At 39.8% G+C, this 15,473-nt stretch overlaps 1 protein-coding gene across 1 annotated transcript; it reads left to right on the top strand.

Annotated features, from left to right (window-relative positions):
* The first annotated feature begins 10,111 nt into the window (after positions 1-10,111).
* On the top strand, positions 10,112-13,513 carry LOC104429952 (uncharacterized transporter C405.03c-like). The gene is given in 9 exon segments (XM_039308803.1): positions 10,112-10,389; positions 11,240-11,641; positions 12,032-12,154; positions 12,156-12,250; positions 12,555-12,619; positions 12,714-12,815; positions 12,995-13,112; positions 13,196-13,331; positions 13,414-13,513. Coding segments are annotated over 9 exon segments (1,200 nt in total). The 5' UTR covers positions 10,112-10,308; the 3' UTR covers positions 13,492-13,513.
* The last annotated feature ends 1,960 nt before the right edge of the window (positions 13,514-15,473 follow it).

Genomic DNA, 15,473 nt, shown 5'->3' with positions numbered 1-15,473 from the left:
CATGGAGATCTCGCTTTTTAAATTATCTCATATGTTTAATGATATAATTAACCCGTTTGATTTTAGTGTGCTTCCAAGTTGATGCGGTTGGGTGGGGAACGGATGTTTGACTTTCTTGATTCGTCTTGATGCCAGAGATCCAGAATTCAGCATCTTCATGGAGATCCTCGTTTTACAGACTTACCACTCCAAAACCCCTTCCCAAAAATAAACCAAAGAATCACAACCGAGGACAAGAAACACTACCAGTAAAAAGGAAAAGGGAAGGAGACAGGAGAGTGAGAATCTGTAATAAGCCCTACCCCAGACACTTCACATATGATCCTTTTGTTGTTGTTGTAATTATATAAGTTTATTCCTCACACCGAAGTTTTCATTACCCTAATGACAGGAAGGATTGATTTACTTATTATAATAAAGCTGATTAATTTCTCAGAAGGATGTACAAATAAGAAAATAGAAATTGCGGAGGCTAACCTAATTAGCTAGTTTAAAGAAATATTTGAAGGACTTGGTCCAGGTACCCGGTGCTCAATGTCGGCATCAACGGAATATCTTCTTGATATGGCGCACGATGGAACCCAAGGTATGCCACAACACCATGCCCTTGTTCTCTATAACCCTATTTCTGCAGTATCAAACCAGCTCAAAATATCAACGATCAAACAATTGATTAATGATCAATTTTCTAGAAGTTCAAGGCATCACTACGGTGGAGAAACTAGGAGGCACCTATGGGTCCATGTGGCCAATGTGTCGTCACCATGGCTCTGATTTGTGTATAATCCACTAGCTCATTTTTCGGGGTTTTAAATGCTCTTCATATTCATATAATCTCTTTCCACTTGCTAGCTTAAGTTTTTGGGTTGATTTTCTAACAAAATGTATAGTCTCATTTTAAGGGTTGCTTAGCAATGTTAATTAGCTTGATAAAAAAAAATAATGCATCTTACAAAGGCATGTCTACTCTCACTATTAAGTGATGTAGGACAATACTTCAACATCCCCTCTCACGTGCAATTCCCATGCAACTCACGTGCAAACCATTTGCGAGTGCAATTCACATGCAAGCCAATTGCAAGCTAGATTATGAACAGCACGTGGAATGGATTTTTCATCACATTATTTCCATTTAACAAATGAGTTATTAATCAGAGCCTAAATAATATATAAATCCGAAAAACATTAGCTCCTTTGTCGTGATAACTTTTACCAGCTTAACATATCAGCTTGTGTGACGGGGTGTTTTGAGGACTATGAGTAGCCATTTGCAATGACCTATCTTGGGACTTCGCTCTTGGTGTTCTAACTTCTATCTTCTCATAGCATTCTTCAGGGATTGGTTACCGAAGTCCCTAAAATCCTTACTACTGAAAGTGGAGATGGTGTGGAGATAGTCGATGAAATCTATGCAAGTCTAGATTAGGCTGGCAAAAATAAAGGGAAGCAGAGTAATATTGAAATGGAAAATCAAGAAAAGTTGAGTGTGGTGGATTCAACAGGCGAAGAAGTTCATTTACTCGAAGAGGGAAGGGCCTTTGTTTCAGAAGCAAAGGATGATGACATTGTGGAGCAAGAGGAGAAGATGAACAGCAAGCAAATTCTCAAACTCACCAGATGGGTCAGCTCATCTCAGACCAAAATAATTGATAGGTTTTGAGACCACTCCGGCGTGACCGTGTTGATTCAAGTTTCGGCAAAAAATGGCCAAGAAATTGGCCTGAATCAAGCAAAAACTTCCCCAAAACACAAACCCTAACTTGCAACTTCCGCTGCGCAATTAGTCTCTGGCGATCACCATATGCCGGATTAACTTAGGGCTACTCTTCCCCATCGCGGTGCGATGATATTGGTCGAAGTCGAGCGGTGGGTCACTGGAATTTGGCCAGACTTGGTGATTTCCTTTTGACCCCAAAATGGCGGAAATGCTGTTCATCTTAAAAGCCTCGGAAAAAAAAAAAAAGAACCAAAATTCGACAAAAACAAGGTAGAGACACTAAATACGCTCTAATACCAAATGTTAGATATAAAATAGTGATTTTAATCACTCATTAAAGAAAAAAATTCAATCATTTTTTAAATCATATGTGGAAAAATGAGATAAAAAATAAAACACGCCTCTAGCCATTTTTGACTTTGTGTTCGTTGGAAATTCACAGAGATTTGATGATATTATGGGCACGGTCTATTAACCCAATCCCCTCTCAAATGCGATGATATATTTCCGAATGAGAGGGCTTGCGTTAAACCTTGTAAAGTATCATTCCTTGTATAAATCATCTCCCATCAAAGCGGTTATCAAATAGGCAATTGACACGAAAAAATGCGAAGCGTGAAAAAACCACATATGGAAATAATCATTACTTAAAAAGAGAAAACGTGGGTCAAACCCAACAGATAAATTTTTATTTCAAGAACTATATCCCTAAATGTGCGAGCACATTATAGATAACAACTCAAACATGCTATGCAAATGAATTCAAGCATACTCTACTCAGTGGTGTTGATATGTGCAAACGTTACAAGAGAGCTAGACTATCTTTCTTCTTTCGTTTTGGGCAGTCCCAACGGTTGCTCACGTGTCGATTTCCATGCCCAGGTCCATAGATCGACGGTTCAAGACCTTATTCATGAGGCCCCCCAATTTGCGCCTCGCCGAAAAAACGGTTGCTACCAGACAGTGGCCCAAATGACTTGATGAGGACAATGAATTGGTCAACGATCAACAGCTGCGAAAAAGCCCAATCCCCCACACGCTATTCATCCTCGCCGCAATGGATTAAAATGACAAGCAATAAACAGTCAATACTTTGACTGCATCAGAGGAGCTGATAATGAAAAGCATATTGGTGCACAATGTGTCAAAAGTTAAAAACTAATGACCAGCAAACAACCGAAAAGGAAAAACCCTTTTTAAAGAATGAAGCGAACTCCATTTTGAGTTTGACAACTAAGCAAAGCAATAACATAAAAAAGAAACACCGTATCACTATTCAATCCGAACCCACTGGCGATCCGAAGATGCTTGGCGAATTGATCCAGTCCGGGCCTGAGCTGTATCGGTCCGGGCCGGGCCCAACTCTTGAGGCCCACAACGAGCGGCATCGAAGTTACAGTCCATGTGATCCAATGTTCGGGTCGGTCCATGTAAATGTCCCTCACTGAAACTCCTTGAATGTGTTGCTAGGGCTGGTCTCAAATCTTCCCCGATCAAATTTTGTGGAGAGTTAAAATTAATCTCCCAAACAACGCGAGGAGGGTTTTCTTGACCTTTTATAAATATCCGAGGGTCAAAAGGTGAAAAAGAGACTACTGCCACAAAATAGATTCACACTATATATGATTGAGCTGCAATTACCCCGTAAAGACATAAAATGTACTCTATTTTTTTTTCTTTTTTTTTTCTTTTTTTTTATGAATGGGGGACCGCCGAAGATCGTCCTTCGGGGATCATATGATCCTCCGATACTCGGTAGCACCGGTGGGGTCTCACCGCAAACCGCTATTTAGATGTACTCTATTTGTACTATCAATTGTCGACAATTTTGTCTGAAATTACTAGAGTTACGTCAATCTGCATGTCTCAAAGTAGCCTGTCCAACATCGGATCAGTCACGAGCACCTATGAATGTTATGTAGATCTTGGTTGTCCTAGTGTGCTTCCTAGTTGACGCGGTTGGGTGGGGAACGGATGCTTGACTTGAGAGATCCAGAATTAGCCTTACAAATCCAAAACCCACTCCAATAAAATATAGTAAAACATCACAAGGGAGGAAAAGGGACACCACCAGTAAAAAGAAAAAGGGAAAGAGACAGGAGAGGGAGAAGGTGTAATAAGCCCTACCCCAGATATTTCCTACATGACCCTTTGTTGGTTGTAATTGTATAAGTTTATTCCTCACAACGAAGCTTCGTGACCTTAATGACAAGCGCGATTCATTTACTTATAGTTGATTAAATTATTAGATCTCTCTCTCTCTCTCTCTCTCTCTCTCTCTCTCTCTCTCTCTCTCTCTCTCTCTCATGTCTTCTTTTTTCCCTTAGATTATGTCTTCTTATAGCTCTCAAATCAGATCATTCATCATACAGAATGACTTTTAGCTTGAAGGTAGCCAATTTCACAACTGAACTGAAGGTTTCTTCATAGTCTAATTCCGGCAACTTGTTCAATTCCTCTCTCTCTCTCTCTCTCTCTATATATATATATAAAGATTTATGCTAATTGTAATATGTTTATCTTAGTTTTTTTTTAACGTAATAAATTCAAAAGTAGTATTTGTATGACACATTTATCATCTATCAAGAGCTGTTAAAAATTTACCTCATTGGAGAATGGAACATAAATGGTTTTGACATGACACCCACCTAGCTTAAATGAAATAAGAACAACAATGTTTTGGTAGAAAAATCATTTTACGGAACTTTAATGAAGGGTAAATGAGTCATGTAGATATAAGTATAAGGCTTTTTAAGTTACAAATTTTTTTTAGAGTAAATATATCACAATAGATATAGTTTGGGGTTTTTAATATCATAAAAAAAAATCAGTATAAATGCCTCACAATGGACATTATTTGAGATTTTTGTGGCTTTTTCCCCATCAAGATAATGGAAACCTAATGGCTATTTTATTTAGCTCATGTAAACAAATATTTGAAGTTCATAATCAACTTGCAAGTTTAGTGAAAAGAATTTTATCATATCAATAAATAAAAAGTTCATGCAATTGATTGCCTTAGTTTCCTAGTAACCTGAAGACTAATCTGCTTGGTTTCTCGTGGTTGAAAATTTACCAGTAATTTTTATAACACGAATTAATAGTTATTCCAGCTTCACTTATACATCAATGTAAATAGTTAAACTGTATCTAACAATTACACTTGTAATATATCCAATCATATTATATAATATTTACATTTTAGTAATGATACCGCATGTATTATATTAGTTGACAAAGTAGAAATATATATTCAATTTCCTTTGCAACCTATGTGTTAGTATTAAATACTTGTATGTGATAACAAGCACAATTAACTAGTACTTATATTTCCTAGAAATTAAAAATTTGATACTATTTTTTCCCTGTTAAAAAAAAATAAATTTCATAGACATTTCAACTAAATGCGACAAAAAAATTTCACATTTATCAACTTAGGGTATACTAACGGTGACAAAAGTACCTTAGGGTACACCAAAGATGACATTAGTTTGCTGTCTTGAATTACAGTTAACGGTGATGAAACTTACTTTTGTTGCTTTTGGGCAGCCACGTTGGTATTCGTTCTCTCCTGCTTCAATACGGTTAAGACTTCGAATCCCCGCATCGCTATCGCGATTTAAGTGGAAGGCCTTGGCAGTGGATTGCTGGGTCAGCTTTCCCTAAGGTATAGTCATCCAAATAGTTTCGACGAGGTCTACTGGTGCCACCAGGCACCGGAAGGCCGTGTGATCCCAACTAGCGTAAGCGAAAGGGGGCTCAGGGCGAATCCTCGGTTACAAAAAAAAAAAAAAAAAAAAACGTGATGAAAACTACTTAGGGTAAACCAAAGGCGATAAATTCTGAAGTTTGTCGCCTTAGGTCGACCGAAAGAAGTTTGTCGCCGTAGGTCGACCAAAAGAGAAGGACCCTCAGTTTGTGGCCTTAGTTCATAGTTGAAGACCGCGAAAAAAATGATTTTGTCGCTTTAGGTTTACCTTCAAGCGATGAAATTTTTACTTTTACCACCTTAGGTTCGAATCTGCATTCCTCAATGGCGAGAAAGTTTGGATTTTATCACATACTAAACCTAACATAAGGCGACAAAACCATGATTTTGTTGATTGTGGTCTAATAAAAAATGACAAAATTTCATAATTATCCCACCTTTGATTGAATCAATGGCAATACAAGTATAAACTTTGTCGTTTCAATTTGACTTAAGGCGATGAAATTTTGATTTTGTCACCTTAAAGGAAACGCTTAAACTAACACCGCTCGGATAAAGGAAATGCTCAAACTAACACCGCTCGGATCGGCTGCTTCTAAGCAATTCTTGGGGCATTGGTCTAGTTCCTAGTTCCAAGTTTGGAACCGTCCCCCTAAATTAACTAGACTGGATAGATTTTACTTTTTATTTTTTTTGTTTCTTAAAAATCTGTCAAAAAAAGCCTAATCTATCTCCCATTTAGACTTCACTCACGTGCACAGACATACACGAGGTGCATGACTCCCATTTTACTCATGCATGTGAGTAAGATGACAAGAACAAATCAAAACATAATAGTAGTTGCTCATTCCAACTAAATTTTGCCACAAATAGGAAAAAGCTTTAGGAAACCTACAATATTACACATAATTCATGGGAAAATTGTTCAAAAAGTCCTAAACAAATTGTACTTTTGTCAATTCAGTCCTAAACCTTTTAACTTTGCCAATTGAGTCCTAAACATTTTCACTTTTTGTCGATTCGGTTTATCGGCCAATTTTGGCCGGAAAATACTAACGTGGACGCCGGTGGCGCTACATAGGGCTAGCCTGCGCGATGATGTGGACAATTTTAAATAATATTTTAATATTTTAAAAAATTTCTATTTTTCCTCTATTTTTTTTTTTTTTTTGGCCTTTTCCGTGGCTGGCCACCTGGCCACAATCGGCCGGCTGGCCTTGCCCGCCACGGGCGAGGCCCGGTCGGGAGAGGAGGAGCACCAACGAGGGGAGCCCTCACCCAGCGCGGCTGGCAACGGTCGCCTAGGCGAGGCCAGCCCTCCCCCAAGGCCAGGGCGGCCTCGCCGGGTGTCGGCCGAGCGACGGCGACGCCGAGCGAGGCCACCCTTGACCCAACGAGGGTCGGCCTCGCCAGATCTGGCGAGGGGAGCCCTCGCCGGGGCTCACCCTCACCCAGGTGAGCGTCGGCCTCACCCTGGGAACCAGATCGGACTAGTTGGTTCAATTCTAAGGGGTATCGGTTTGGTTTTCAATTCCAAAAACTAGGAATTGGTCCCTTTGGTCCAATTCCCGATTCATGGGTGGGAAATGGATAGCTTGGCAACTGATCACCCCTAATTTTAAGGTGACAAATTTAACGATTTGTCGCCTTTGTTGACCGTAAGGCCACAAATACTATATTTTGTTGCTTTTAGTAATTCAAGGCAACGAAAGTTAATATTGCTGCAGAAAATTTGTTGCCAGTAGTGATTTTACCACGAATAATGTAATAATATATGCATTCCATTTTGTTTCGTAAATTGAGCGGACACGCACATATGATAAGGCAATGTACAATGTGTTGAAATTGACCAATCTTGCCTATTATATAGTGGTCAAGAAAAGAATGCTACGATTCAATTAGATTTACTAGTATTTGGCTTTAGGGTTTGTGTTTTACTGGCAGCTACTACAAAATATTTGGATTCAATGGACCTAACAAAATTATCACCGTTCTTCTCTCTTGTGCTTTGTTCTGCTGATGCTGATGCTGAGGTACCCAAGGTGGGTTGGCCAGTACCGGTACTCGATCCAATCTGAGGTATCACTTGACATCCAGCCTACCTCTCCGCACATGCTCCGACAAGACTTATAGACAACTTTAGAAAGAAGACATTACGGAAATTGATTAAGTACAAAGGTCAAGATTAGCCGCGTTCTTTAGGTTTAGGACTCTTATTCAAACACTTGATTATTGAGCAAATTCCTGGTATTAGTTTTCCAAAACTTGTACTTTTGCCAAGAGACACAGAATTATGCGGGCATCTAATTCTCCAGGTATGCTTAATGAATTCCCTTTTTTTTTTTCATGGTTGGGGTTGGCATGATCACACTGATCTGTAATGTCAAGCACGCCGCATCCATTATACATGCCGCCGTCTGGCCAAAAATAGAAGAAGTAAACTTTCCCCTTCGAAGACAAAAAGGGTCTTATTATGATCGATTTCTTTTGTCTTTTGTGTTATTTTGGTCTGGTTAAATAATTATTACTCAGCCGGAATTTGTGACGAAAATCTGATAGTAGATTGCTTCCCATTAAACCCAGTGACAGAAATACATAGATAATCACATGGATATCCACGAAAGAAACTGGTGGGCCGTATGAAGATGATGGGCATCACTCAACTTTCACGATTAGGTCAATGTGAAGGGGAGGAAATAATGCAAAGGAAACCATAGACAACGATAAAGAAAAGACGATCAGATAAAAACAGGTTAGTGCTCGATTATTAAATTTTGCCGATTGCCCTTTGAAGATGCAATGTGAAAGAAGATGTACGACTACGTGTTGACTCCTGACGAATGCAATGACATAGGGGAGGAGCCGAAACTCGTGCTACTGTTACTGAATGAGTTCACAACTGTTTTTGTTGACTCGGGGTGGTGCTGTCCAAGCCACAGCAGCCAAGAAATGCTTTGAGACTCTCGTAGGAGCAAGGAAAGTCCTAAAGTCCTTCAATTTTCAGATTCTTGTGGAGGTCACAGGTTGGTCCCCCTCAGCTGGTGGGGTTTCCTCTACTTGTTGTTCTTTTCGTTCTTTCTCTCCCTTTTTTTGCCTTCCATGAAAAACAGAAAAAGAAAAAAAAGAACAATATACAATGACTCGTCCGGAGTCGCCACGAAATTAAATGACATTTGCTAGTGGGAGTGAAACTAGAATGTCCATTTGCTGGTGGGACTCTACGTCGACAATATCTTTTGGAAATGGACTGTGTGAAAAATGAGTCGGGATCATCACAAAGGGTATCAAAATAGGACCTCCTTTAGCTTTAGTTGTGTGGTTCGTGGATGGATTAAGCTCATATCTGATTCAACGAAGGTGAGGAGGGATCATCATGGAAAAATAGTTCAGACAAGGTGGAGAGACAAGAAATATATCTTTGACGGACGAGGGTTAAAATTTACGAGGACATTAGCTTTTAAATATGAAGGGGTTTCTACCATTCCAAAATATTACATCAAGTGAGAGGGGCCCTATCAAATGGTCATCATCTTGTAATTATATTAAGTACTCGATTTAAAATTTGACTTACGTGAAATGAGTTGAGTTGTTGCATAAGAAATGTGTGCTTTTTGGAAACTTTGTCCTTTTTTTAAGGATATGATACAGATGCACTGCTCCACCAAATGATAAAGACCTAGATCTCGCTAGAAATATGAAAGTGAGTTTTCATTTAGGGAAGCTTTCCTGGAAGGATTCCCGAGAAGTCAAAGCAAAAATGAACTGAAATTTGTCCATTCGTTTACACCTCTAGTGAGCCAAACGAAAGAAAGAAATAGCCTTGGCAGTTTTATATTTGATGCAAAACCATGGACCGATCGTCAGGAAGGATGTCATTCCTTTGGAAAGCTTGGCGGTTTTTGTATCCACCATTCCACGGTAGCAATGCTTTAAGGTAACTTTTTTTTTTTTTTATGAGCTTTCAATAAAATGACATTGGGTAAAATCGTAATTACCAAGTAGAAGAACAGGGGTTTTTGGACAAATCTAAAGAACAAACGGAGAATTACAACAACTAATTACTTGATTAAGTTAAACGTGCTCATTTTGCAACTTGTCATCTTTTGTATTAGAAAAATTGGCAATGTCAAGCTGGATAAGCAGTACTTTACATCGTGGAGGGCACGTATACATAACTAATATCTTTAAAGATCAAAAAACCATGTGCGTTCCGAGCTTTGATAATTATTTTCACTAGTTGAAAAATCAAAACGTTCAAGCTTATGCTGACATTCTTTTACTAAGCACCTAGTCATACCCCGACCTCAAGAGGGTATGGAAAGAAGGAAACGAATAGCAGCCCCCGCAATTAATTAAAGCTGTAAAATTAACCCACAAAGTCTCAGTCATTTTATTCAATCGGGTCAAATTACTTCGTCCCACAGCAAGACAGGAGACAGGTAGAGTTAGAGTTGGGACCCCGGTGTGGGGCCGAGCGTAGACACGTTGTGGCAACTCGGAGGAAGGGGAGAGAACGCGGTTGACTCAGTCGGTGGAAGTAGACAACTGAAACTATCTAATTCATCTCCAAGGTGTTCTATAGTACCAACGATAATAATAATATTTGCTTATTTCTAATTCGGTGGTTCATGCATGGGATCTAATCTTCTCTTCTATAAGTACCCATCCCATGCAACCTCAGCGATATCTCTCCCCCCTCCACCGTCACCACATCAACACACACCAGCACTTCACCGTCACCACATCAAGACGAACCAGCACTTCACTCTCTGTCTCAGTCTCTGTCTCAGTCTCTGCTCTTAAACGTTTCGTTTTCTTGGGCAAGGTTCTGTCTTCTTTGTTCTTCTTTGCTTGTGAGCTCATTTCTGTGAAAATTGGCAAAATGAGTTGGAGATACAAAGGTGGGTTGATTCTCATAATCACCGTTGTGATCATGTGGGTCACTTCTGCAGAAGTCACTCAGGTTAGTCTCTCTCTGTGTTTGTGCGAAATTCATTATTGCATGCCTTTTATATTTTCTTCTAAATGAAAAAGAAGAAGAAGAAGAAGAGGAGGAAGTAGAAGATATGGCTTCAATCTTTCTTGAGTTATGGGGAGCTTTCTTTTTCTGGGTGCGGCTGAACTTTTTGATTATGTTTTTGTCTCACACATAATCCTCCAATCAAAGGATGTGAATCTGTGGGTTGAGTGGGATTACACAGAAGCAGCACTAAGAATAAAAAAATCAGCAAGCCATGCTCAATCATTATGATGAAGTGGTGAGATATGATAATCTGGTCGAGAATCAAAATGCATCTTGATCTTGCAAATGTGTAAATCCTGGAGCTTACCCAATGGTTTAGAAGTTCTGGGAAAGACGAAAGCTGATCAGATAATCTTCCGTGTCCTTATCTTTCCACATGGGAGTAAATACACCTCATGATGCTCAATCATTTTATAATAAGCTAATTAACGTTGCTAAGCATCCCTTAATATGAGAATATACATCTAAATAGAGCCAACTCAGCATGCGAGGTTCGTTATACTCGCGCAGGTGTCATCATGTGCTTTCCATTTAATAAGTGAGTTATTGATCAGAGCCTAAATAAGTGACGCACCTTGATGTCGTTTTCAGAGTTTTATTTGGCGATCCTAATTATTTACATTGTTTAATCGGTGAACCGTGCATCCCTATGCTATCTTGCTTCAATTGCTGATCCTATTAGGCAGTAATTTAATTTTCTTTCCCTATGGAGAAAATTTTTTGAATACAAAGAACATCAGTTCCTCCATCGCAGTAACTCTTACCAGCATAACATATAAATTTGCTACAGGGTGTTTTCGAGGACTATAATCAGCCATTCGCAGTGACCTATCTCGGAATTTCGCTCTTGGCATTCTATCTTCCCATAGCATTCTTCAAGGACTGGTTACTGAAGTCCCTAAGATCCCGCACCAGCGAAAGTGGCGACAGTGCAGAGACAGTCGATGCAATCTCTGCAGGTCCAGATTCTCCAGGCAAAAGTAATGGCAAGCAGAGTAATATTGAAATGGAAAATCGAGAAAAGTTGACGGTGGGAGATTCTACAGGCAAAGAACTTCATTTACTTGAAGAGGGAAAGGCCTTTGTTCTAGAAGAAAAAGATGATGTCATTGTGGAGCAAGAGGAGAAGTTGAACGGCAAGCAAATCCTCAAAGTCGCCTGCATCCTTGCGCCTATTTGGTTTGCGTCTGAGGTAAGAGACCATTTTGTTTTTATCGATTACGTTCTTTACTGGGAATTTACTTTTAAGTGACTGATCATTTATTTTCTGATACAAAGCATGTGATTTTCACAGCTTCTCAAGTTGGTATAAGTATCATTATGGGGCTTGCAAGAGAAGTACTGATTTACTATTATAAAATCATGTCTTTTCTCAATATAATTTTGCATAAAGTTGGCACTCTCTATTATCCTCTGCTAGAATCAGTTGATTACAATGTCTGTTCTTACTATGATCGTTTTTATGACCTGCATCATCTAAAGACCAAGAGAGCCTTAATTAGTAATTATGTTGAATACCAAGAGGAAATTGCACTTTCTTTAGATAAAGCCTAGTATTGAAGCGTGTTATTATTGTTTGCAGTATTTCATGAATGCTGCACTCGCACGAACGAGCGTTGCCAGCACCACGATATTGTTCTCGACATCAGGACTTTTCACCCTTCTGATTGGTGCATTTCTAGGACAGGACTCCATAAGTGTAGTAAAAAGTAATCTCGGTCCTTATCAGTATAGCCGGAGTTGCCATGACTACACTAGGGAAGACTTCAAGTACCAATCAATCACAATCCAACACAGCTGCGTATGTAGTCTTTGTTTTCCAGATTCATTTTGACTTCACAATTTCGTTTTCTTTCTGCTCGTTTCCTATTAGAGATCCAACATTCTCGTGAGATAGTTCTTTTGGAACTCAAATCAAGCTGATGTAATAACAAAATAAATATGTGTAAATCCTTCCCTATTATTATCCGCCTATTTAGTTTGCTCTTGGGTTCCGCTCATTTTCCTCTTAATTCATACTTTATTAGGCGTATTGACTGAAATTACTTGCCAGCAATTAATTAAGTCTTTGTTTTTTTGTGTTCAATCTGTTCCTTCAACAACAGAACCTACTCTCTTCTAGGAAATCTTTTCGCAATTCTCTCGGCTGCAACTGATGGACTATTTGCTGGTACGGCATTCTTTTTGTCTTCCAAATTAATTCTTTCGGGTAAAATTTTCAACAGAGATGTAGCAGCTAACGATATTTATATGAAAAATTTCAGTGCTTCTTAAGAAGTACGCTGGAGAAGAAGGAGAAAGGGTGGACATGCAAAAGCTATTCGGTTGGATCGGACTATTCTCGCTTCTTGCACTTTGGTGGCTTGGTAAGAGCAATCCCCTAATTTCAACTCCCTCATGAGTATAAGTTTTTCGCATGATGGTGTGCTGATTTATTTAATGATTTTCAAAATTTTGACCAGAACCGGTGGCAATAAAACCAAGTACTTTTCTGTTCCTCAAACAATGGTGTCTTAACTAATTTTTAATGCTTGGGTTTTTCCAGTTTGGCCTCTCATTGCTTTAGACATAGAGCCCAAATTTGCCTTTCCTCAGTCTGCGGCCGTGGGGGGAGTTGTTCTTGCCAACGGCTTCGCCGGAAGTTTCCTCTCCGATTACTTCTGGTTAGTTCAGAGGCTATACCTTGATGAAACGACGACTTCCACCTTCTTGAATCTGATTAATAAGACTTGTAAATTACGAACAGGGCGCTCGGTGTTGTTTGGACCACTCCTCTCGTGGCGTCGCTAGGAGCCTCCCTCACGATACCCGTGGCCATGGTGGAAGACATGCTAATACACGGTCGGCGGTTTTCGCTGATTTACATTCTTGGCTCGGTCCAGGTACGTGACAGAAAATCACCGGCTCTACGAGTTTCGAGCACTGTTTTCCTCGACTAATTTGATGGTGGCTTCTTACTTGCAGGTATTCCTGGGATTCATATTAGCTAACTTCTCAGATTGGTTCTCACCAAAATTGGCATTGCAATTTTTCGTTCATTGAAATAATTTTGTAAATGTGTACATTGAGATGATACACCGGGTCCAGGATAGATACAGATAAATCCATTGCTCAGCTCTTTTTGCTGCAGCGAGTCATTTGACCCGTTCCACAATATATGGATCTTAACTTTGAACTCGAAAGGCTGTTAACATCTACTTTAAGTAACAACAAGAGAAGTTGGGTAGTTTCGGGCTTAGCAGTAGCTGCAGGCATTGTCTGATGATTGGGAATGAAGATTGTCGGATAACGATCAGTTGATGTTATGCAAATGCTTAAAACACGCCTAGGCGATGAAGATTCTCAATCTTCAGGAGGCGGAAAAATGATGCAGCCCACATTGAAGACCGGCTCTCTCGACCAAGAAGATTGGCCCGCATTCAAGCTCGACGAAACCGAGAAGCCATAACGATATCTTGAGTCTATTCCAGAAGTTTGAAAGAAGACACCTTGGGAGCCATGAAGACGTTATGCTTTTACTAGTTTCTAGTTCCTAAGCTCTTTATTATTTTTCTAGTTTCTAGTTCCTAGGCTCTTTAATGCTTTCAAGTTTCTATGCTCTATCTTTATTTCTTTGACGATATAAGCCATCCAATTCCTGGTAGAAGACAGACGACTTTTGATAAATGAAAAACTTTGCTTGAAGCAAGTATCATGAACCTTGTAGAGTTCATATCCTTGAAAACCTAGAAGAGTTTTCACTCCGTCCTTGAAGAGTCAGAGCTTTTCGAAACCTGCATCCTTGAAGAGTTACAGTCATCGATCTAGAAGAATCGGTGCCCCCCTGACTTCCTTGGAGGCCTAGAAGAGCAACCAACAAAGTTTCTATCTTTTCCTGTTCTGTTCGTTACTTCCAACCCAATTTCGACTATCCTACTGTGCTTATTTTAGAAAACCCAAAACAGAGAAATTGTAGATCCAGAAGTCCTTGTTCATTTGGCTTTGGAATCAGGTCGATCCAATCCGTATCAACAAAGATACGACTGTTCTCCTGAGCTCGCGCAGTGCTAAAATTCCTGTTTGTCCTGTTTCCCGTGCACGAGTCACTCTCCCGATCCTATTGTTTGAGAAAGCCTATACGAGGCTTGCATCAAAAAATTGCAATCATGGTTGATCTAACCTAACTATTTTGCTTGCAATGCCTCGACCAATCGGGGAATCAGATTTATAGACATCCACAGTCTCAAGCTGTGACATGTCGGAATAAGGTGAACAATGCAAAATAGCTGCTTCAAGAACAGAACCACACTAAAAGGCAGTAACATCTCTTATAAATCAGCTTTCCGCGGTGCTGCCTTCGAACTAAAATCCATTATTAAAGAACTCGACTGAGCACATTAGCTGGTAGCTATTGGCTACAATGACGATCTGCGATCCAATAGAAGAGACTACAGTGAACATCTGTATCGTGAGATCAACTCGGTATTGCACCATAGTAATATTATATCTCGATCATGCTGCAGTCATGAGGCGTCCAGGCCAGTTTTAGCGCACCTCGACAAGTCCACCTCGCCAGCTTTTACTCTCCTCTCATCATCTTTCTTCCCTAAAAGAGCGAAGTTTCCAACCCTTCACAAAACAGGGCTTGAAATGCCTTCATCATGGCCAATCAGCTGATCTTTCTTCATTGCCTACCTGCCGGTCCTGGATTGTCCCCACAAACTGAGGAAGAAATCGAACTTCCTCTAATTCAAAAGGACCAAGTCTAAAAGTTTGAAAAATGATCTCCGATTTCTAAAATCACGTCGGTCACCAACAGGGAATTCAAAGGCATTAAAAAAATGGGTTTGCTGAAGAATCTAGGAAGCGAATCGGATATCCTCTGTAACCTCTGTTTTTGGGTATTGCGTGGGTTCAAAGTCATGTTCACGGGATGAGACCGACCGCCTAACCCCACATGTTCCATTCATATCCATACCTAGATGAGAAATACATATCTACACGAGGAATGCTAGTCAAAATCAAATTTTACACCCGCTTATGTG

This window comes from Eucalyptus grandis, chromosome 3 (assembly GCF_016545825.1).
Source record: "Eucalyptus grandis isolate ANBG69807.140 chromosome 3, ASM1654582v1, whole genome shotgun sequence".
In the NCBI taxonomy this organism is placed as follows: Eukaryota; Viridiplantae; Streptophyta; class Magnoliopsida; order Myrtales; family Myrtaceae; genus Eucalyptus; species Eucalyptus grandis.
This window is presented reverse-complemented; position numbering and strand designations above follow the sequence as displayed.